At 39.6% G+C, this 23,233-nt stretch overlaps 1 protein-coding gene across 7 annotated transcripts in view; it reads left to right on the top strand.

The window, feature by feature from the left end:
• PRUNE2 (prune homolog 2 with BCH domain) overlaps positions 1-23,233 on the top strand; it is a 248,761-nt gene that overhangs the window by 44,836 nt on the left and 180,692 nt on the right. For all 7 annotated transcript variants that reach the window (XM_048218336.2, XM_048218334.2, XM_048218335.2 and 4 more), the window contains exons 2-4: positions 5,247-5,351; positions 8,486-8,688; positions 10,982-11,145. In XM_048218336.2, coding sequence (XP_048074293.1) covers positions 5,247-5,351; positions 8,486-8,688; positions 10,982-11,145 — 472 coding nt within the window. The remainder of the gene's footprint in view (positions 1-5,246; positions 5,352-8,485; positions 8,689-10,981; positions 11,146-23,233) is intronic.

The raw sequence follows: 23,233 nt of genomic DNA, 5'->3' as shown, positions 1-23,233 counted from the left end.
TATCTTTGGGGTAAATACCTAGTAGTGCAATTGCTGGGTCATAGGGTAGCTCTATTTTAAACTTCCTGAGGAACCTCCATACTGTTTTCCAGAATGGCTATACCAGCTTGCATTCCCACCAACAGTGTAAGAGGGATCCCCTTTCTCCACGTCCTCTCCAACATTTGTTGTTTCCTGCCTTGTTAATTTTTGCCATTCTAACTGGCGTATGGTGGTATCTCATTGAGGTTTTGATTTGAATTTCCCTGATGGCTAATAATGTTGAACATTTTTTCATGTGTCTGTTAGCCATTCGTATGTCTTCTTTGGAGAAATGTCTGTTCATGTCTTCTGCCCACTTTTTGACTTGACTGTTTTTTGGGTGTTGAGTTTGATAATTTCTTTATAGATCTTGGATACCAGCCCTTTATCTGTAGTGTCATTTACAAATATCTTTTCCCATTCCGTGGGTTGCCTCTTAGTTTTGTTGACTGTTTCCTTTGCTGTGCAGAAGCTTTTTATCTTAATGAAGTCCCAAAAGTTCATTTTTGCTCTTGTTTCCCTTGCCTTTGGAGACGTGCCTTGAAAGAAGTTGCTGTGGCTGATGTTGAAGAGGTTGTTGCCTATGTTCTCCTTAGGATTTTAATGGATTCCTGTCTTACATTGAGGTCTTTTAAAAGAGATAACTAAACTTCATTAAGAAGTCCCATTTTTGTGTCGAATAGGATTACACTTTGAAAGCATATCAAAATTGTGATCTGGAATACTGGCATATTTGATATATTTTCTTTTACACATTGATTAAGGAAAGATTCTGCCCATCTATTTGGAAGTGTAGATGACAAAGCAGTATAGTATCTATTTCTATCCATTATCAGGATTCCATTCTGTGCTGGGCTTGTGCAGCATTGGGTTTAGGCATTAGCAATGAATCTTCTGTCTCCTGAGATTGCTTAATGCTTAGTGTGCTTGTGTCAATAATAGGGAATAGATACTTACTTGCCAGATCCATTCACTCCTGGCTAGGAGTTTACAAGGTCACATTTAGAAAATGTATACACTAGGCAGTAAATATTTGTTGAACATGCTGGACATAGTCTCACCTCAGTGCCTTTGCCCTGGCTATTCCCGTGGCCTGAGATATTCTTAGGTCCCACTTCTTCATTTCAGGCCTTTCTCAAATGTCACCTTCTCAAATGATCTTCATCCCAGCGAACCCTACCCCTTAACTTATTATCTAATTATTTGGTTCATCATATCTCCTTGTACTCAAATGCGAGTGCAAGTTCTCAGTTCCAGGAACCTGGTTCACTGCTGCCCTGTAGATGGGACCACTGCCAGAGTAGACCAGGCATCGTAAGGACCCCCGTTACCATCCTTGGACACATAGGAAATCAGTCCCCAGACTTATTGCCAGGAATTGACCCCTGTGCTTGGTCTGTTCACACTGCCAAGGCTGTTTGTGGTTGGAAGCTTGAAAGTGGAGCCTGCATTCTCTGGTCATTGACCCGCAATTTGAAAAGCCAAATCCTCCATATTCCTTGAGCTCACCTACTGTTTGAGGTTACATAGCTGATTTCATTTTTTATTCCTCTAAGCAGGCAGAAGTCTTTTGGAATGTGGGTGTAGTAATATCTAACTTTTGCTGCACTTTAATTATATCTTAGTGGTTTTTGGTAGGGTTCAGGCACTTAGGAACAACCGAGATTTTTTGAGGCTGAGCCTATCACTCTTTTTTTTTTTTTAAAGATCTTATTTATTTATTTTAGAGAGAGATAGAGAGCATAAGCAGAGGGAGGGACAGAGGGGAGAGGGAGAATTCCAAGCAGACTCCATGCTGAGCACAGAGCCCAATGTGGGGCTTGGTCCCAGGACCCTGAGATCATGACCTGAGCCAAAATCAAGAGTCAGGAGCCCAACTGACTGAGCCACCCAGGTGCTCCTGAGCCTCTCACTCTTAAGCGCTCATTGGCAGGCTCCAAAGTTACCTCTAGTTGTGATGTCTCTTTTGTCTGGTCCAACATTTCCAGCCAATTTGAAATTTCTGGTTGTCTTTTTGGAGTGCCCCATAATCCCTGGAAGGTCTCTTTAAAATGAAAGTGTGGAATTGCTTGTAGAGAAACAGATGGGTCCCTGATAGCATGGACACCAGAATGGCACATTTTGATGGAGGTGGGTGGTGGGGGAAAGATAGAATTGGAGCCTAGGTCCTGGGGCATTGACTGCAGATAGGAGACAAGAGCAAATGGCACTCAAAGAGGCCACCAGTATGAGGGAGGTTGATGTGTGGGAAGAAGGGTGGTCAGAGAAGACACAGGAGAGCATAAAGAGAGAGGCATGTGGCACCAAAAAGAACCCTCAAGATGACCGGGATCTTCTATAGTCTGACCTGTAAAATGATACATATGTTTTTCTCTTTAAATGAATAAGAATGAATAAATCACTGTCATGGAAGATTCCTGAGTTGTAAGTATTCGTCCACCAAGCTTTGGGTTCACAATCTTATTTAGCTTCTTTCTTTAAAGTAATAATTGGCTTAGACTTGACACAAGTGTCAATGAATTGTACACAAGTCTTATTTCCCGCATATCTTTCATGCAAGTTGAGTATTGAACAAACAGCTGTGCCTTGGAATTGTGGAACTTAGACAAGAAAGCAGATAGGTCTACTTTGGGGTAATTTTGATGCTATAAAAGTCTTGCTATATTTAGAATACATATTTGACATTCTCTTTTCTCTCTCAACCTCCATGCTCACTTATTTTGTGGATGCTAAAGTCATTATGGCATTGTGGAGTGGTTGGCGTAGGGCAGGGGAGAGGGCTCCCTGTACCGGGTCATGGGGTCTGGAAATGATCCTGCCCCCATCACAGACTCCACTGACCTATAAAAAGTATTGTTAATCTTCTTATTGACTGCCTTACAAGTTCTGAGAGGAGAAATGAGGTAATGTCTACTTAGACCTTCGAGCTTCTCGGAAGAGCAGCTTTCTACAGTAATAAGATTTCCTAATGCATTTGTTTGTGTTGTAATGGAGTATAATTCCATTTACCTAAATTTCTGTAGGTACTTCTAAGAATATCTGACAGTCTTGCACGGGGAAGCAGTCCGGCTTTCAGATGAGAACTGGGCCTCTACTAGAACCCCCAAGGGTACAAGTGAGCTAGCTATAAATTTATGAAGTTAAGTGAAGGAAGCTGGGAGAGGAAGGAAGGGGGGTTGAAGTTGGTGGTGATGAAGGGAAGGGAATTGTAATTACATTCAGAGAGTTTATATCATACTTTCAAGTCATGTTCTTTTACTAAAGATCAGTATCTCAACATATTTGAAAAAATACATGTTTATTTTAATTTAGCAATAACACATATTATGGTTTTTTTTGGCCACAGCCTGGTTGTTTAAAAACTTGCTTCCGATTCTGACATCAGTAGTTCCACACCAACAATAGCAGCTTCATAGATTCATTTGTAAAATACCTAGTAGGTTACTAAATAATGCATCGTCTTTGTTCTGTAGAAAACATAAGTCGCTTTTTTGGAATAGTCATAACAGTGTAATTTTTTATATAGCCTCTTTGAGTGATATTGTACTAGTCAGTCCTAAAAAGAGAAATTAAAACAAAGGGTGAAAAGTGGGGGAAGTACACATATGTGCCATCTCTGACATACTATAAAAAAATTAATTTAGGGGCTCCTGGGTGGCGCCGTCGTTAAGTGTCTGCCTTCAGCTCAGGGCGTGATCCTGGCGTTACGGGATCAAGCCCCACATCAGGCTCCTCCGCTATGAGCCTGCTTCTTCCTCTCCCACTCCACCTGCTTGTGTTCCCTCTCTCGCTGGCTGTCTCTATCTCTGTCAAATAAATAAATAAATAAATAAAATCTTAAAAAAAAAAGAAGTTAATTTAGATTACAGTCATCATTATCAGACAGATTTGTTATGGAACTTTCTAGAAGCAAGTGCTTCTTTGGCATTTTCAACCCAGTATTTCACAAGGAGTTCAGCCTTCTATAAAGGAATTTTAAGTAACTATTAAGTTAACCAGGAAAGAAAAGAGTATGTCTTCTCTTCCAGAGAGGTGACTATGTACACTTTTTAATAGCAACTGATTTGTATTTTTAGAGCAATGGTACTAATCATACCCTTTCCTGGGGGGAGGAAAAAATATTACCACTTTCATTTGCTAAACTATAGAATATAATGCAGAGAGAACATCACCTAGGCATTTCATCATCTCACATCGTCACCAGAAGGGTGAGTACAGTATAATAAGATATTTTGAGAGAGAGAGAGAGAGAGAGACCACATTCACATAACTTTTATTACAGTATATTGCTATAATTGTTCTATTTTATTATTGGTTATTGTTGTTAATCTCTTACTATGCCTAGCTTATAAACTTTACATAGGTATGTGTGTATAGGAAAAAGCAGTATATATAGGGTTCAGTATTATCAGCGGTTTTGGGCATCCCCTGGGGGTCTTGGAATGTATCTCCCACAGATAAAGGGGGACCACTATACTATGGATCTTTCCTTTGGACCAAAATAATATTTTACTAAAAAATTATGACTCAGAGACACAATTCATATCAAGTTAGACTGTAATAATCTTAGCAAGACCACATTTTTGTTGGAAGATTTCATCTAGAGGACATGACTAATGGCTGACTCATGAGCTAGACCTGGGCAATTGGAGGCTCGTCACCCTCTATCCTATCCTTGGAACATACACTTTGTCCACCGTTCCCACAGTGGGAGCTGTTCCAACGACACAGCCTTAAGAGAGTAATGTGATGTTGAGACCACCTGTGACTGAGCCCAGTGGAGGCCTCTGTATAAATTTTTAAGATTCTGGCAGATGGGTGTGAAGATCTACCTATCTTGGCGTGCCCAACACAAGCCTTGTAAGTAGGTTTCCTTGTTTATTAAACTACCACCTCCCATCTGGAGGGGTCTGCCTCTTTTTTTGCTCTCTCCCTGTCCTCTGCATGTGGAGGTCACTTGCAGATGTTACCTGGGAAACCTCCCGAGGTTGTGAACCCACAATTTTCTGTTTCTGAAGATGCACTAGAATTTGAGCATTTCTGAATGTTAAACATATTCTGCAATTTTGTGTCCTTATATAAAAACTTCACGATAAATTTATGAATTTCTGCAATTGTGTGTGAATATAGCTAAGGAATACTTTTGAAAAAAAGGTTGGAAAGTGTCCTTTTTATATTGATCTGTTGCACGTTAAATTGTGACGTTTTGTTTGTATTTGTTTCAGAATCGAAGCAAACGCTTGGAGAAGGTCCATGTGGTTATTGGACATAAATCATGTGACTTGGATTCTCTCATTTCTGCCTTCACATATGCTTACTTTCTAGACAAGGTGAGGGGAAAGAAGATTATGCTTTTTATATTTGAATTATGATGAAACTCATAAGAACAAACATTTTCTGGAAAAACGAGGAACGCATTCACTTAAATTTCATGTCCTGTTTTATTGTGGCAGAGAATATTGTGTTATAATCCCTTACACAACAAATATTTATTGGTCACCTACATATGTTAGGCATTGTCTAGTTTTTTCTTATCTACTTTCTTCATGAAACATTATTTCAATAAGATCAATGCTTCCAAATAAAAATTTTTAAAAAAATATATAGTAGTTGTTTACTTTTGTGGGAATTCAGAGAACTAACAAAGGTGAGGGTCAGAATTTCCTGTTTTCCTTTATCGTCCTTGTTGGTTAGTCTTCCTTTTGGGAATAGAAAAATATATGTGTGAACGTTACATGAAATACAGAGCATATTGGCTGGAATTTTCAGTAATAGAGGTACGACATGTCACATCTATATTCTGTTCCTGTCTTTTAGCCCTGACTTTGCCAGCAAGGTCAATCTCAGTTGGTGATAATCTCCCTTGAGTGAGAATCTTTGTACCCTGTGAAGTCTATAACATTCCTACAGAGGTGGAAAAGACCTTTTAATAAATTGTTTTAAATTTTCAATTTCATAAAATTCATCAGCCCGTGATAATGCGTCACCTCAAAGTCTAAAAAAGCACATGATGAGTGTCTTGGTGCTATTTCCAATTTCACAGAATTTTTAATTTTCCGGAGTCTGATTTGTTTTATTCCAATCCTGTTTGGATCCTTGGCTCTGAGAGTAGGCATAGCTGATCTCGAGTGATTTAAATTCACATGAAACCCAGTCTTCCAGAATGAGCTGTGGGAGGCAAGAATGCCTTAGGGCAGAGCTGACAAAAATGCCAGGTTAAGTATTCTGATCTCTATATACGGACTTTATATCAAATTTGTCTTAGAATTTGTTGAACTTTACAAGGGAGATTAATTGGCATAAGGAGATAAATGTGCCTCTGTCAAGACATGCATATTAAATGCTTTAATCCTATTAACTGGACTCTTTGACTCCTAGAAAAGAAAAAAATGTTGTCTGTCCTGAGAACATAGAGTTAACTGAACCAGCCTGGGTTTCAGACCGATAGTGATATGGACTCTTAAGGAAATTATATAATAACACCATCACCACCAACTGCAACGTCTTGAATGAATATAACACGAGACCAAAGGAGTGGGAAAGTAGTTGTGATAGATAAAATGGATCTCTTCTCTCCTTCTACGGCTCTCCATTCTGCATGGGGACAAATATGGAATTACTGAAGGGTCACATCCTGGAATTTGTTCTATTTCTGGGCATTCCTCTTAGTTTACTGGGCCCTGCCCCTGACCAGAGGTCTGCACCTCCATTTGAGTTTTTTCCCCGAGAACATGGTGACTTTCTCTGAGAGTATTAACCATAGAATCAATGCAGAGCTTTGCAACTTCCCATGTATGACTCCATTTAAATACTTTTCACTCTGGTAGGTAAGCCCCATTCTACAGATGGGTTAAACTGAGTTTACAGAAGGAAAATGGCTTTCTCCAAGTCACACAGCAGAGGCTGGGGCTAGAACCTAGTTCTGATCCTAACCTCAAAACAGGTCCTGCCCCAGGATAGCCTTAGGCCACATGCACTTGACTCAAGTTTCAGTATCAGGAGTTTGATACAACTCAGTCAATTAATTAGGAAAAATAACTTGCCATACATGAATTTCTAGTGATTATTGCACCATTGTGATTCAGGATTAGCCTGACAGGTAAGAGAAAACGTACTTTGTTGGAATGGCTTTTCGCTTTGTGTACTATAGCAGTGGGGGATTTATTTATTTCACTCAACGAATATGTATTGAATGCCTACTTTGCGCCAGCCTGTTTTATGCAGTAGGAAATGCAACTGAACCAAAAAGACAAAAAACCCTGCGGCCTTTTTTTTTTTTTTTTTTAAGATTTTATTTATTTATTTGAGAGAGAGAGAGAGAAGGAGAGAGAGACAGAGCCTGAGCAAGGGCAAGGGGCAGAGGAAGAGGGAGAAGCAGACTCCCCGCTAAGCAGGGAGCCTGAAGTGGGGTGCTATCCCAGGAGCCCCGGATCATGACCTGAGCTGAAGGCAGACGCATAACCGACGGAAGGCCCCAGGTGCCCGGAATCCCTGCTTTCTTAATGCTAGGAAGGGAGATAGATGACAAAGGTATTAAAATTGTGAAATGAGCGCTATGCTTTGACAGAGCTAGTGATGATGTGAGAACAAAGTCCATTTACTTTATGCAAAAACTCAGTGTTACCAAACCCTACCTTCTCTGAGTGATATTTGGGGTTTATCACTGTGCATTCATAGTGATTTTTAAAGGCACCTTTATTTTTAACAAATTCCTATAGAAAATTAAGTGTATTATTGTGAATCTGAAATTCTCCAACTCCTACCCCTCTCCTGTTTCCCCTTCTTATCACAAATTTTTAATAACAGATTTGTTAATAATGTGAATTTTTTAAAATAAGAAATTAACAGAAATCACAATCTGGTAGTTTGTGGGCCAGATCTGGCTCATCAACGTGTTTTTGTTAACCTACATAGTATTTTCAATTTAGAAAAATAGATGGTAACAAACATCATGGATAACAGCCCCGAATCTAGATTTCCAGCTTTTCTTGAGTAATTGAAAGATTCACCTATCCTGGACTTAAAATTTTCATGTGTAAACCATTGGCTGGAGCTGAATGGCAGGCATCCCATGTAGATGGGACATATATGCCGTCCTGTGTCACCACAGTCCTCATCTGTCCGGCTGCAATCATTCTAATTTTCTGCCAATTCCATAAAGACATGAATTTGTTTCCCCTGAAAAGGAGAATGTGCATGTGTATGTGTATTTTTTTTTTAATTGTCGAGGAGTTGAAATAAGACCTAAAAAAGTAACAAGAGGTTAAAAAATATTAGGGGCCATTTATCTGCCGCTAATGCCCTGCTAATTGGGTTCAGGAAGAGCTCATTCTGCCTGTCATGTGGGTGAGTGAAGCCAGAAGACTTTTGTTCCCTTTACCGTTGCCCCCGGGCTGGTGACAAATGGAGTTGTGCTCTTTCCTCCTGCTGCTGGTGGTGATTCAGTCAACTCTTTTCTTCACAGGTCAGTCCACCTGGGGTCCTCTGTTTGCCAGTGCTGAACGTACCAAGAACTGAATTCAATTACTTCACCGAGACAAGGTTTATTTTAGAAGAGCTAAATATCTCTGAATCATTCCACATATTCCGAGATGAAATTAATCTGCATCAGCTCAATGATGAAGGGAAGTTATCTGTAACACTTGTTGGCAGCAACGTGCTGGCCAGGTAAGGCTCCGGAGGGAGGTTCGATCCTTGAACCAAGGCTCTTATGGGAAGTCTCACTTTGTTCAGGATTTTTGTGACCTAGGGAGATTGCATGAACGGCAGAGGACATCAGAAGAAAAAGAATATTTTTTCTTCTCTTGTGGCAAAATGTAGGCTATCCCAGTCCTCCCTTTTGCCTTTTCTATTTCAAATATGACATCTTTGAGTGGAAAGTTTTCGTAGCAGTGACCAAAATTATAGTTTTGAACCATTTCAAACAGTTTACAATAGCAACACAAACAGTCCTAGGTATTGATGCAGTAATTATGTAATGAAAACTGAAATTAAACACTAAAGAAAACTGAAAGGTTCTTAAGAAAGATATCTCACTGGTGAAATGAAAAATCATAGGGACCAGCTATGAAAGTCATCGATCATTGGCTCATTCATTCACAGCATTTGATACCATAAGAGCAGGATGGATTTTTTAAGTTCATGTAGCTCAAACTCATTCTTTTATGGATAAGAAATCTGAGCCCCACTGTTGCAAGTGACTTGTCCAAGGTACCCCATGCAGTTACTAGAATAGTTTGGATTAACCCTGGGTCTTCTGCCTCCTTCAGTAAGTACTCAGGAGTTGCTAACTGGTACAAGAATCTAAATGTGCATAAAGAGGAATGAGACAAATTGTCTGCCTTCAAGGACTTTCCAGCCCAACACAAAGATGCTCTTTCGATAAGCTCAGTGGTGCTACCGAATGAAGAGTCACCAGGGAAACACCTCTAGTTTGAGACAACAGTTTTTTGCACACTTTGCCAATTTGCTAATGGTTTAGGACATTAACCAGTGGGTATTGATGTGAGTACACATGAAAGAAAAACTTGTACAATTATCTAATTTTTTTATTCCACCCTTTTTAGGAAGTGTATTCAGGTATGAGTACATGGTAATGCCAATCATGCCGTTCATTTGTTATAAAGAATTTTGAAAACAGTCTGCTTGCGTGAGGCTGTTTTTATCCCCATGCCGTTTGACACGTAAATTCTTTTGAATATTTATTTATTTATTTATTTACTTATTTATTTTTAAATACTACCTTTCAGGTAATTAGTTCTTTTTTTTTTTTTTAAAAGATTTTATTTATTTATTTGACAGAGATAGAGACAGCCAGCGAGAGAGGGAACACAAGCAGGGGGAGTGGGAGAGGGAGAAGCAGGCTCATAGCGGAAGAGCCTGATGTGGGGCTCGATCCCATAACGCCGGGATCACACCCTGAGCCGAAGGCAGATGCTTAACGACTGAGCCACCCAGGCGCCCCTCTTTTGAATATTTATGAAACAATTGTTAACAACTGGCTGAGAGTTACTGGGAGTTTATTTGACTGGCTTCAGTTATCAGGGCTCAGGATGGTCACCTGCTTGACGAAATTTATGTGTTAACTTTTTCAAACCGACTAATGCAAGTATTGCAAAAAGCCAAAGGCGTGAACTATGAAATGTGTGTGTCAGTCAGAATCTTTGGAAGAGTTTTACTCCCAACGAAACTGAAACACTTAAGCTGGTGTTGGGACTGACGCCGTGAACTCCAGCTTTAGGACTGTTCATGAAGCAGAATGCTTTCCAAAAATAAATCGCAATCTCTACTTCCTTCGTTGCCAATCATTTGTTTCTGGCAGATGGAAAAACCAACGTCAGTCTTAATCACATCTTTCTGCCTTCGATAAAGCCAACTTACCTCACGTATAAAGGATGACGATGGAAGTAACTCAGCCTGTAGTAGCTTTTCTCCAGGTGCAAATTCTGGAACCAGATTATCAGAGTTTAAACACAAGTTAGTCTGCTTACAAGCTTTGTGAACCTTGGACAAATTTCTTAACCTCCTTCTGCCTCCATTTCCCCATTTTTAAAATGGGCGTTTTACTAGAACCCATTTCGTAGGGTCATTTTATAGTATAAGACGTGGTGATATTCTGTCTGGCCTGATGATGGTGTCTGGCCTGTAGCGGAGGCTCAGTAAATGTTAGCTATTATTAATTATGGTTATTATTATTATTACTATTTTCCAATAGCAAAGCAGGAGATAGAAGTGCTGAGGTGTGAGGGGCTACCTGCTAAGACTCTTGGGGTGTGAATTTGCCGAAATGGAATGTGAAGGCATATCGAATAAGGGTCCTCTCTTCTGAGTCATGTGAGCTTACTCAGATTTTTGGCTGTTGAGAGGAGGTCATTTGTGCAGGAGTAGGGATTACATACTTCCAGAAAGTAAGAAAATGTGCCATATCTCTTTGTCTTCCTCTCCTCCATTTGCTTTACAGTGAGGACAAAGTGTTAGAACCGGCGGTTGTCAAAGTCATTAATCCGGTGGAGCAGAGCGATGGCGGCCTTGAGTTCCGAGAGTCTTCCTCTTCCCTTGTGGTGAAAGAGATTCTCCAGGAGGCTCCTGAGCTCATCACCGAGCAGCTGGCTCATCTCCTCAGAGGTGAGAGATGGCTCTTTCTATTAAATACTGGAAGGCTTAATGGAGTGTTTCTCGACTTGCTCATGCAGAATGAGTGTGATCCATTCTTGGGTTAACAACCCCTTGAAAGACCACGGGAAGCTTCATCAGAGAAGCAGGGAGTAAAGAGTTTGTTAAAGAGTAGCATTATACTGCATATTAAAAATGTGCATTTAAAAATAGCCATGAAGGATCTTTGCTGTTTCCCTAGACAGGAGTTTTAAATGGAACTGTTGCAGCTCTGTCGGGGAGCTGGGATGGCTCCTCCGGGCGGCCGACAGCTTCCAGACATGATTCGGACCCCACAGCGGTAAGATGCGGGGCCAGAATCCGCATCCTCACCTTGAAATGTCGCCTGATACTTGTATATGCTTGGTTTGTGGAATATTGCTTGGATGGCAAAATAAACACCTTTCATGTTGATGATTGTGTGTTGGGGCTTTTATAGTCACCTTGTCAGCTCATTGGCCCCCATCTTGTAACATTTCCCGTCCTAACTCAGCCCTGTGTTCCCAGCATTTCGTCATCGATTATCCTTTCAGTATTTTTCATCTCCATCCATGGAGCCCACACTGCTTCCAAAAGGGCTTTCTAACCTGGAAATTGTTAGCTGACTGTGGTGGCACAAAGTTACCACAAAAATTCAGTATTGCCTCACGTAGAACAGCTTTGGGTGTCGTATAAAGCTTTTTTTCTTTCTTTCAATAATCCACCTTGAGCATGGTAGACATGGGTTTTTCTCAGAAGTATTTAACACAAGAAAGTGAAAAACAGTGATTAACAGACTGAAAGAACTTTTTTAAATGGAAGGAGATGACCAAGAGTACGTTGACACCGCTCTTTTGAAGACACTTTCCTTCACTTCCTGTCTCTTCCACAATGTGGAGAGGAAAATGTCCCAAAGTTATGTAGGTCCTGTGAATATTTTAGAACTCATGGTCCCAGTAAACCTGTTTTCAATTTTTTCTGGCAACGGACAGCTATAAAAATGCTCTGTGGGAAACTGTGCCCTCAACTAAACCAAATAAATACGAATCATTTATCTCTGTGACAGAGCAGAAGGAAAAGAAAGGTAATTGGGGATCCCAGCCAAGAGAGAAGTTGTTTGACGGTGCGAGTGTGCAGTGCAGGCAAACACTAGAGAATATTTTGTTTGAATTTCTTGCAAACTAAGAAGCTTGGTGTCTTGTTCAAGAAATACATGCATTGGGGTACCTGGGTGGCACAGCGGTTAAGCACCTGCCTTCGGCTCAGGGCGTGATCCCGGTGTTCTGGGATCGAGCCCCATATCAGGCTCTTCCGCTATGAGCCTGCTTCTTCCTCTCCCGCTCCCCCTGCTTGTGTTCCCTGTCTCGCTGGCTGTCTCTATCTCTGTCAAATAAATAAATAAAATCTTAAAAAAAAAAAAAAAAAGAAATACACGCATTGTTTAGCAGGAAAGGAAGGTAGTCCGCGAATCGCTCGTCATCCTGCTTTTCTGTAGATAGTTAAATCAGAGCAAACTGTGATACATCGGTACGAAGGTATGATTTTGCTGTCGATGATGATAATAATGATGATATTCAGATTTAAGGAATTAAAACGGATGCAGACCCTTTTATGAGTGATGTTGGTTTTAGTCAACAGAGCTACCAAGAACCAGAGGTATAGTAAAGGGCCTTGTTTTTTCTTATCATTGGAGGTTTTTCTTAAGGTTGGGCTTGAAATGGTATTCTGTAGGAAGTTGGCAGAGTAGGGACGTCACTTGATTGCTGCTTGGACATTGGGATGTAAGAGGATAAAGTGCCTCTACGTGCAAAGACTGCAGATACAGATACTGTCATGAGAGAAAGTCCAGGGTCACAAAGTCTGGAAGGTGGCTTACTACAGTGAAAAGAATGCACTGGAGACCTTTGGCCAAAGTATGCGTGTGTGCATGTGTAAGTGTGTGTACATGTGTGGAGAGGCCACAGAACATCACTGAGCAATTGTGCCAAGAAGGAACTAAAGAATGGGGATCCAAGAGGTTTGACTTTATTTTTTTTTTTAAGATTTTATTTATTTATTGTCAAAGAGAGAGAGAGAAAGAGAGAGAGAGAGAGAGCACAAGCATTGGGAGCGGCAGGCAGAGGAAGAAGCAGGCTCCCACTGAGCAAGGAGCCTGATGCAGGACTCGATCCCAGGACCCTGGGATCATAACCTGAGCCGAAGGCAGACCCTTAACCAACTGAACCACTTAGGCGTCCCAGGAAGTTTGACTTCGGCTCAGGTCATGATCCCAGGGTCCTGGGATCAAGCCCCTCGTCTTGTCGGGTTCCCTGCTCAGCAGGGAGTCTGCTTCTCCCACTTCTTCTGCCTCTGCCTCTCGCCTCCTCCTTGCTCTCTCTCTCTCTCTCAGATGGTTAATTAAATCTGAAAAAATAATTATAATAAATAAATAAATAAGTGTTCCTAAATCTTTAGTAGGTATCAGAAAGGAATCAAGTCGAATTTTTCAATATTCACTAAACTCAACATTAGATTTCATAGTTTTCCAATCATGTATTAACACCAAACCAAATGGGAGGCTTTGGACGTGCCTGTAAATAATTTTAACATTCCTTATTTTCATAACATGGATAGTTCTCTGTCCGAAGAGCTTTCTCTATAAACAGGTATGTTATTTTATGTTTTGGGGTGTTCAAAATAATCATTAATTTGACACACAATTCTAGAGTGTATTTATGCATTTTTCTAGATCTTGAAGGAAAATAAAATTTCTATGCACATGCTTGCCACAAAGAATTTTGAAAAATGTCTGTTTCCAGATGTCGTGAGACTAAATATTTATGGCTGAGACTTGGAAGAGTTTTTTTAAAGTGTCTTAATTAGATCTCTTTGGGGGATATATTATTATGAACTTTGTACCCCCAAACCCTGAATTTACTATGAACAAAGTACTTAATCAATTTGATTGTTCTTTGCCTTTCATTCCCGTGGTCATATCCTAGAACACGTCATGCTGAGGCACACTGGTGTGCTGTAAATGGATTTCAAGTGGGCCATTGATCCCCTCAGTCCCTGGAAAGGACCCTCAGTATGCCTCCTAGCCACTATGCTGGGGGGAAAAAAGGGTAATTTTCAGTGTGTTCCCTCATGTGTGAGAGTTTGGGCCTATTCTTCCTTAGTCTTGCTTGGTTAGCTCCTTCTCCCCTGTTCAACTTCTGAGTATTACAGTGCTGTCTACTTTCATCCTGGGACATTTTTTTCTATATGCTATTCTTTTTTTTTTTAAGTTTTTTTTTTTTTTTTTTTTTTTTTTTTAAAGATTTTATTTATTTATGTGACAGAGAGACAGCCAGCGAGAGAGGGAACACAGCAGGGGGAGTGGGAGAGGAAGAAGCAGGCTCACAGCGGAGGAGCCTGATGTGGGACTCGATCCCGGAACTCCAGGATCACGCCCTGAGCCGAAGGCAGACGCTTTAACGACTGCGCTACCCAGGCGCCCCTTTTTTTTTAAGTTTTTATTTAAATTCCAGCTTAGTTAACATACAGTATAATATTAGTTTCAGGTGTACAATAGAATAATTCAACACTTCCATACATCACCCAGTGCTCCCCACGACAGGTGCACTCCTTAATCCCCATCCCCTTACTTCCCCCATCCCCTGCGCCCTCCCTTCTGGTAACCTTCAGTTGGTTCTCTGTAGTTAAGAGTCTGTTTCCTGTCTATATACTATCCTTAAGTGGCCTCATTTCATTCTGAGATTGTAGATCTCTCTTTAGCATATTCCAGGTTCGTCTGCAGTGCCCATGTGACATCTTCACATGCATGTCTAACTAACACCACCACCTAACCGTGGCTGGAATGAACCCCTTTAGTCCCCTGTGCCTCCAAAGCTGCTTTATCTCAGCTTTGCCATGTCAGTAGAAGGCACTGCCAACCACTACTGTTTCCTCCAGCCACAATCTAAGATGATTCTTTCTATTTCCTTTCCTCCCACATTGATCTGTCAGCCAGTCCTGCTGACTTTCCATCTACAGTGTAACGTGAATCTGTCCACACTCCTGTGATCACTACTGGTGATGCTCTTGAAGCTGCCATTCTGTCTCTTCCAACTAATGCAATGGCCGCCTGAGTGTTGCCCTCTTCCCTCCATAAAAGCTATTGTTCATGAGGTAGTCAGAATGGCCTTTTAAAGGTATAAATCAGTCGTGTCAATCTCCTGCTTAAAATCCATCGCATTCAAAATCCAGGCACCGTCCCCAAGCACCCAATCTACAATATGACCTCTTCCTTGCCTGCCCTGACATGTCATGTATTCCTCCCTATCTTTTCCCTTTGAGTGTTCCAGGGATGGGGCCCTTCGGTCTTCCAGATATGCCAAACTCTTTCCACTCTTAAGGATCTACATAAGATGCCCCTTCCTTCTGGAATGCTTATTTCTATCTAATTACCTTTATGTCTGTCGCAACTTTCTTCCTTCCTTTTGCTCTTTCACTCCAGAATGCAAGCTTCACGAGAAAGCAGACCTTCTCTGTTTTGTTCACTGCTCCGCTGACATGTCTCTGGTGTCTGGAACAGTGCGTGCCACATAGGAGGCCCTCAATAAACACAGTCATAAGATGGATTATGCACAATTGTGTATATACCTTCTATTTTTATGACGGTGTTGATTTAGTTAGTTCTGTGAAATGAGATTATCCATTTCATCCCTGCCCATCCCTCCAACATTCTTAATGTCCAGAATTTGGACATTGTTCTTTGCAGTAATAAACCCTCTTCTTATTTTTATTTTTTTAGCTTTTAGAAATCCTAGTAGAATTTGTTCTGTTATTTTGCAAGCCTTTGTTTTTATTTTCATCTTTTGGTTGTCTCTCTCTCTCTCTCTCTGTCTCTCTCTCTCTCTCTATATATATATATACATAGACATAATTGTATATATACTTTTTAAAAGATTTTATTTATTTATTTATTTGAGATAGAGAAAGAGCTCAAGTGAAAGAGAGCACAAGCAGAGGGAAGGGGAGAGGGAGAAGCAGCCTCCCTGCTGAGCAGGAAGCCCGGTGCAGGGCTCGATCTCAAACCCTGAGATCATGACCTGAGCCGAAGGCAGATGCTTAACTGACTGAGCCACCCAGGCGCCCCTGTATATATAATTTTAAACCTTTCATGGAGTATAATACACATACACAAAACAAGACAAAACATAAATACAAAGCTCAGCGAATTATCACAAAAGGAACATCTTTTTAACAATTACCCGGGTAAAGAAATAGACCGAGAAGACCTCATTGTGACCCTTCTCATCACTACTCAGTTTCTCCTTAACTGGAGGTAACCAGTCTGCTTTTTATGGCACACACTTCCTTGCCTTCCTTTATACTTTTACTCCCCCTTGTCTGTACCCCATAATACCATGGATTGGTTTTGCCTGTTTTGAATATTATGTAAATAGAATCATATAGTTATATTCTCATTGTTATGAGAAGTCTGCATTTATATTAAATATAGTCTGGGGCACCTGGGTGGCTTGTTGGTCGAGCATCCAACTCTTGATTTCAGCGGGGGTCATGATCTTGGGATCCTGAGATCTAAACCCGTGATGGTCTCTGTGCTCATAATGGAGTCTGCTTGAGATCCTTTCTCTCTCTTTCTCTCTCTCTGCCCTTCCCCTCTGTACACACATGCTCTCTCTCTCTCTAAATAAATAAAATCTTTAAATAAATAAATATATGTAGTATCTGTTTGCATAAGTCAATCATCTATCATTTATCTGTTTGTTATTCATGTCCTTCTCACATAGAGTATATGAAGTGGTTTACAAAAATGCTTGCAAATATAATAAAACAGGGGAAAAAAGTCAGAGTCAGGAAAAACAAAAATGTGTCAAGAAAGGTATAAGATCAAGATAGAATAAGAATATTGAAGGAGTAAAAATAGTATTCAATCCAAAACGTGGCATATGAGCCTCCTGGAGCCACTGAAAAAATAAAAAACAAATACATTGTAATATATATATCATTACTAAAACAAATACATAGCCCAGTTCCTTCTTTAAAAAAATCTAAGTCTAAAGTATTTTTTCCCTCGCATCAGTCTTCTGGAAAATACCCCTGATAATGTCATAGACATCCTCCAACATCTGTAGTAACAGTTTATGCAGGAACTGAGTGCAATGTGTCAGATATTTCCCACTCCCCAGTCAATCAGGGCAGCGGTGGTGTTTTAATCAACTTCACTGTTGTTAGTCTAGGAATCTGATTTTCTTTTTTTTTTTTTAATAATTTTTATTTTATTATATTAGTCACCATTCAGTATATCCCCAGTTTTTGATGCAATGTTCCATGATTCATTATTTGCATATAACACCCAGTGTAGGAATCTGATTTTCTGTTCTAAATTTCTTTTCTCTCCATGTTGCTATTTTTCTCTCAATACAGGAAATAAATCTTTAAATTCAATCATGCTGGAGTCTTTTGTAGTCTTACACAGAAAGCTGTAGATATATATTGCTGTTTGTCTTGTGGGAGAGTATCATATTCAAATATTGAGGTAGAACCTGGATATTACGGATGTTGTTAAAAATCATTTATATACCAATTAGAAGTAGGCATTGTGTTGCCAGGGTAGAAATAACCTGCTGTGTTTCTCTAATAATCTCCCTTGTCCCTGTGCCCTCTGGGCCGCAGCAGGACAGTCACGGGTAAATGTCAACAGGTGACTCACTCATAGCCAGTGTGTGTTCAGACCGTGCAGGGGATTTAATGAGGTCCATGTAGTTTGCATTTCCTTCAATTAATACATCTGACAAAAGCTAGGTCTTGCTGTGGTCTTTTAATAAGACATACTTCAAACTTGGAATTTCAAGATCCAGATTATTAGCATCACGTTCATCTGGAAAGAAGCAGACTTACTTCCATAGATGACTTTCTAATTATTTGTCTAAGAAGAGCATGTGTTCGTTCGGACGGGATGGTAAACGACCCTGATTTTTGGAAATGTCTTTTTATTTCTTTCCCTTCCCCCACGTCTGTTTTTGCTGTCGTGGTTCTTTTTTCTTTATTTTCTTTCTCCTCTTCTGCATTTCCTTTTCCTCTCTTCCTGCTCTTTTTTTCCCCTTCCTACTCTACGCTTCTGCGATCCTTTTGTTATCATTTTCAGACAGGCTGCAACCTGCACCTGTTTAAAAGTCACCGTAGACAGTCAGAGTGGCCTAAAGTTGGTGTTTGGTTTTGCCCTGAGTTTTTGCCAAAAGCAAACGATTATGAACCCGCCAGAATCCTCAACCTGTGTTCTTTAATTTCCCCAGAGGTGTGCACTACAGGACTATTGCCAAATTTAAGGTCCATTAAATTGCTGAATCATCGCATTGGGGATTTGGTGCAGGCACGCATGTGTGTGCGTGCGTGTGTGTGTGTGTGTGTGTGTGTGTGTGTGTGCTTCTGGGAACCAGCTGGCAACGAGGAAGTTGCAGCCACTGATTACCAGTCGGGTTTCCATTAAAACCACACTTCCCCAGAAAGGCCTGTCACATTTATTTGTAGAAGGCCTTCACAGAGCCACAATTATGAATAGTGAAACAAGCAATGGCAATTGTTCATCGCTTAGGGCGTAGAAAACCTATGCCCTAGGTTTTTAAGAAACACACTCTCTCCTTTCTATTGGCAGTTCCATTTGAACTTTAATAAAGAATAGTTGCTTGTTATTTTAGTAGCCTGGATTAACGGCTTCAAAAAAGATCCTTTTAAGGAGGTCAAATGGGAAAGGAGCAGTGCCAGATTTTTTTCTTGCTTTTTTTTTTTTTTTTTTCTCCCTCTCCTGCCCAAAGAGGGAATCATTTCTCCCAGTGAATCATCTGTCTCCCGAAATGGTTACAAAGTCCAAAGAGAATTTCATCCATCCTGTTTCGCTGAGGAAGAGGGACAATCTGTGTTGGGGGTAGAGGAAAGAGATTACTTATTATTTATTTACTTAATTTTTTGCTAGATATAAAACCAGAACAGTTTCTCAACCTCAGAGTTCTTATGCCCTGCCAAGATGAGCCTTATTCTTAATTCAGACGTTTTAAATGTATAAGATTATTAAGCACTTGAGTAATATGCTTCTTTTTTTATCCCTTTTCAGGCAAAAATGTGAGCTGTTCTATTTTCGATCTTTTTTTCTCCTTCCTTCTCCTTCCCCCACCCCGCCCATTATTCATTCTTTTATTTATTTATTTATTTGTTTCAGGGTGAAAAAAAGAATCAATCCCAAGTGAAAGAAGGAAAGAGGTTTAAATCCCTTCTTTTCTGCTAAGAATTTATCATGCAGAATATGCCTTTACTGTGGTGAATGTTTTCCCCAAACAACTTCTGACTTCATTAGATCATGTTTAATATTAATGTACTGCAATTGCTTTTGGCAAGAGGTCCTTCACTTTGCCATTCTTTTGAACAAAGAACATTGTGGTTGATTTTTTTCTAATGGAATGAAATGTTTGTTACAGTTTTATTGTAATTGCTTTCTTTGTTGCTTCTTGTTAATTCCCCCTGGCCCATGAATAGCCAGGACATTGTTGGATACATGTGTATGGACTTAAATATTTTTTGTAGTTCTGCAGAATTTGCTGGAAGTTAAATCAACTCTTATTCCAAAAACAGCTTTAATTTTGCCAGGAGGTGCCTTTGGCTGCTATATATCCTGATATTGATATTTAACTAAGTATATAGCTAATGTGAAGTAGAAAAATTTGCTTCAGATGAATCATTGAATAAAGTTGGGCCATGGCCATTCTTATGCAGTAAAAACAACTAAGTATATAGCTAATGTGAAGTAGAAAAATTTGCTTCAGATGAATCATTGAATAAAGTTGGGCCATGGCCATTCTTTTGCAGTAAAAACAACTGGGAGTATGGTGAGCATCTTTTTGAGTTATTTTTTCCCACTTATATCAGTACATCATCTTTCAAATTGTCAAGTCACAATCATAAATCAGTGTTGGAAGTCTCTTTCATTGACTTATTCTGTAAGACTCTGTTTAGTGCAGTGTCAGATTAATTTCTGAACACTGCTTTTCTATTTTATGTATTTTAAAACTAAGATCCCTAAATCAAAGAAATTAGATTCTTGGTTTGACAGTAAACCAGGCACATTTTTGTGAAATTTATTCCTAAGGATCTTACATTTTGATGCTATTATAGGTTTTTTTTTTAATTTTAAATTCAATTTTGTAATTGTGATTATTTTCAGAAATACAGATTTTGTATTATTAAACTTCTATCATGCAACTTTGCTAAATTTACTTACTATGTTAAGCTCATTTATAGGCTCTTTTTAAAAAAAAAAAAATTTATTTGAGAGCGAGAGCAAGAGAGAGAGGGAGAAGCCGACTCCCTCCTGAGCAGAGAGCCCGACACGGGGCTCAATCCCAGGACTCTGAGATCATGACTCAAGCTGAAGGCAGATGCTTGATGGACTGAGCTACACAGGCGCCCCTCATTTAGAGTTCTTTTGAGTTTTTATATACACAAGCGTACTGTCTATGAGAAAAGACGGGTTTTATATCTCCTTTTCCTTTCCTTATACCTCTTACTTCTTTTTCTTGCCTCATTGCTCTGGCTGGGTTCACAGTGAAACGGTGAGAGTAGGCGTCTCTGTGTCACCCCTGATTTGAGGTGGAAGGTTTTCAGTACTTCACAGTTCAGTACAAGGTTTGCTTTCTTTATTTGGTTTTCATAAATGCCCTTCATCCAATTAAGGAAGTTATGTTCTATTTCCACGTGGCTGAGATTTTATACGATGATTCAATCCTGGATTTTATGACGTAGTTTTACTACTTGACATCTCCTCAGGTGATCATATGATTTGTTTCTTCTATTAATATGGTGAATTACATTGCCTCGGCCCCTTCCCACTAAAATAAATGAATAAATCTTTTTTTAAAAAGTTACTGTAATAGTTTTATACAGCTAATATTGATTTCTTCTTGTCCACATATTCACATTCTCCAGTGTCTTTTTTTCCTTCCATCTATAGCAGTTTTCTTCTTCTTTTACTATTGATTTTAGTGTGGGTTTTCTCTTGACACACAGTTTCAGTTTATTTCTGTGGAGATGTCTTCATTTTGCATGTGTTCACTCAGTAGAGAAGTTTAGATCAGCACTTATATCTGCACTTTGAAGATAATTCCATTGTCTTCTGACTGTCATCATTTTTGATGAGGTCAGCCCTCAGTTTTATTGTTGTTCCTTTGACAGCCATGCTCCTTTTTCTCTGATTGATTTAAAATGTTTATTCTCTGTAATTTTTAGCAGTTTTAGTGTCATGTGCCTAGAGGTCTTTTTCTTTGCATTTATCCTGATTTGGTTTCCTAGTTTAACGTGAATGGTAGGGTGATAGCTTTCACTAATTTTGAAAGGTGATTGGCCGTTGCCTTTTAAAATATAATTTCAGTCCCATTTTCTTTCCTCTCCAAGGGAAACTCCCATTGCATGAATGTTAGACCTTTTCTCCATGTTCCCTGGGTCCCTTATGCTCGTTTCTTTTTTTTTTTTTTTTAAAGATTTTATTTATTTATTTGACAGAGATAGAGACAGCCAGCGAGAGAGGGAACACAAGCAGGGGGAGTGGGAGAGGAAGAAGTAGGCTCATAGAGGAAGAGTCTGATGTGGGGCTCGATCCCATACTGCTGGGATCATGCCCTGAGCCGAAGGCAGACGCTTAACTGCTGTGCCACCCAGGCGCCCCCCCTTATGCTCGTTTCTATATTTTTCTATATTTTAACTCCCTTTTTTCTTTCCATACTTCAGTATGGATAGTTCAGTATGGATACTTTCTTCTGACATATTTTCCAATTTACTCATCTTCTCCTCATCTAATCTGTTGTTAAACACATTTTTTGAGTCTTAAATTCAATTATTAAATTTACAGTTAAAAAAATTCCTTTTGAATATTTTATTTATACATTCTCTCTACCTTAATTCTCCAGCTATTTTTTTAAAATCCCCTCTAGTTCCATTTCCATTCTTTGTCTCATGAGTTTCCGCCCCCCCCCCCCGCCCCGAGTTTTCAGTCATTTGTTCATATTTTTTTAATGTCTGGCAATTTTTTATTGATTGCTGAATAACATACATGAAAAATATAGAGATGAGGAGTCTGTGGTTGATGAGAGTCTTTTGCTTTAGAGAGGATTTACTTTTGCACCTCAAAGGCAGTTAGGAGAGTATCAGATAAACTTAATCTATTTTGTGTTTGAGCTGATTCAAATCAGGATTTCAGTCATCGTGAAGACTAATCTATTTTCGCTTCATCCTTCTGCTATGGCAGACTCAGCAAACTATTTGTATATGGTCAGGTAATAAATATTTTAGGCTTTGCAGACCTACTGGTCTCTGTTGCAACTACAAACACAAAAATATCCATAAGCAATATTAATAAGTGTGGTTGTATTCCAATAAAACTTTATTTATAACATCTGGCAGTGGGTCAGATTTACCTGCAGACCATAGTTCTCCAACCTCTATCCCAGGGTATAAACTCTCTAGGGGCCTCCCCTCAAAACCTGGGTTATTTAACCAACACTCCTTTTCTGTAGATAGATCCCTACACTCTAATTTTTGTCTTACTATTCCTGTGAAATGATTATTAGATCTGTGAACGTTCTTATCTCGTTGGCTACAACTTAGGAATTAGCAAATAGCTAGAGAGGAAAAAACCACACCAAATGTGGGCTCTTAACTTTTAAGATAGTCACCTGTGTAACTGTCTGACACCATCACAGATTTTTTTTTTTAATCTAGTTTTTCTCCTTGTTCTTGGTACAGGTAGTTTGCCAGAGCCCCAAGAAGCAAATGAGGTTTTTTTTTTGAAATTCAGATTCACCATTGCCTTAACAAAGAGTGAAAAAACCATCTTTATGTTTTGGATTCTATGTCAGTAATTGTCAGGCTGAAGGGTATACTCAGAATCCAGTTGGTTACTCTATGCATTTAAATGATAATTTGTCTCGAATCTGTGCACTTCTCCTCATGCTGACTGTGCCTTCCTTATTTCTCATCTAAAACCACTTTCTAGGATGCCTGGGTGGTTCAGTAGGTTAAGTGTCATGATCCCAGGGTTCTGGGACTGAGT

The sequence above is a fragment of the Ursus arctos genome, unplaced genomic scaffold (genome assembly GCF_023065955.2).
Source record: "Ursus arctos isolate Adak ecotype North America unplaced genomic scaffold, UrsArc2.0 scaffold_33, whole genome shotgun sequence".
In the NCBI taxonomy this organism is placed as follows: domain Eukaryota; kingdom Metazoa; phylum Chordata; class Mammalia; order Carnivora; family Ursidae; genus Ursus; species Ursus arctos.
This window is presented reverse-complemented; position numbering and strand designations above follow the sequence as displayed.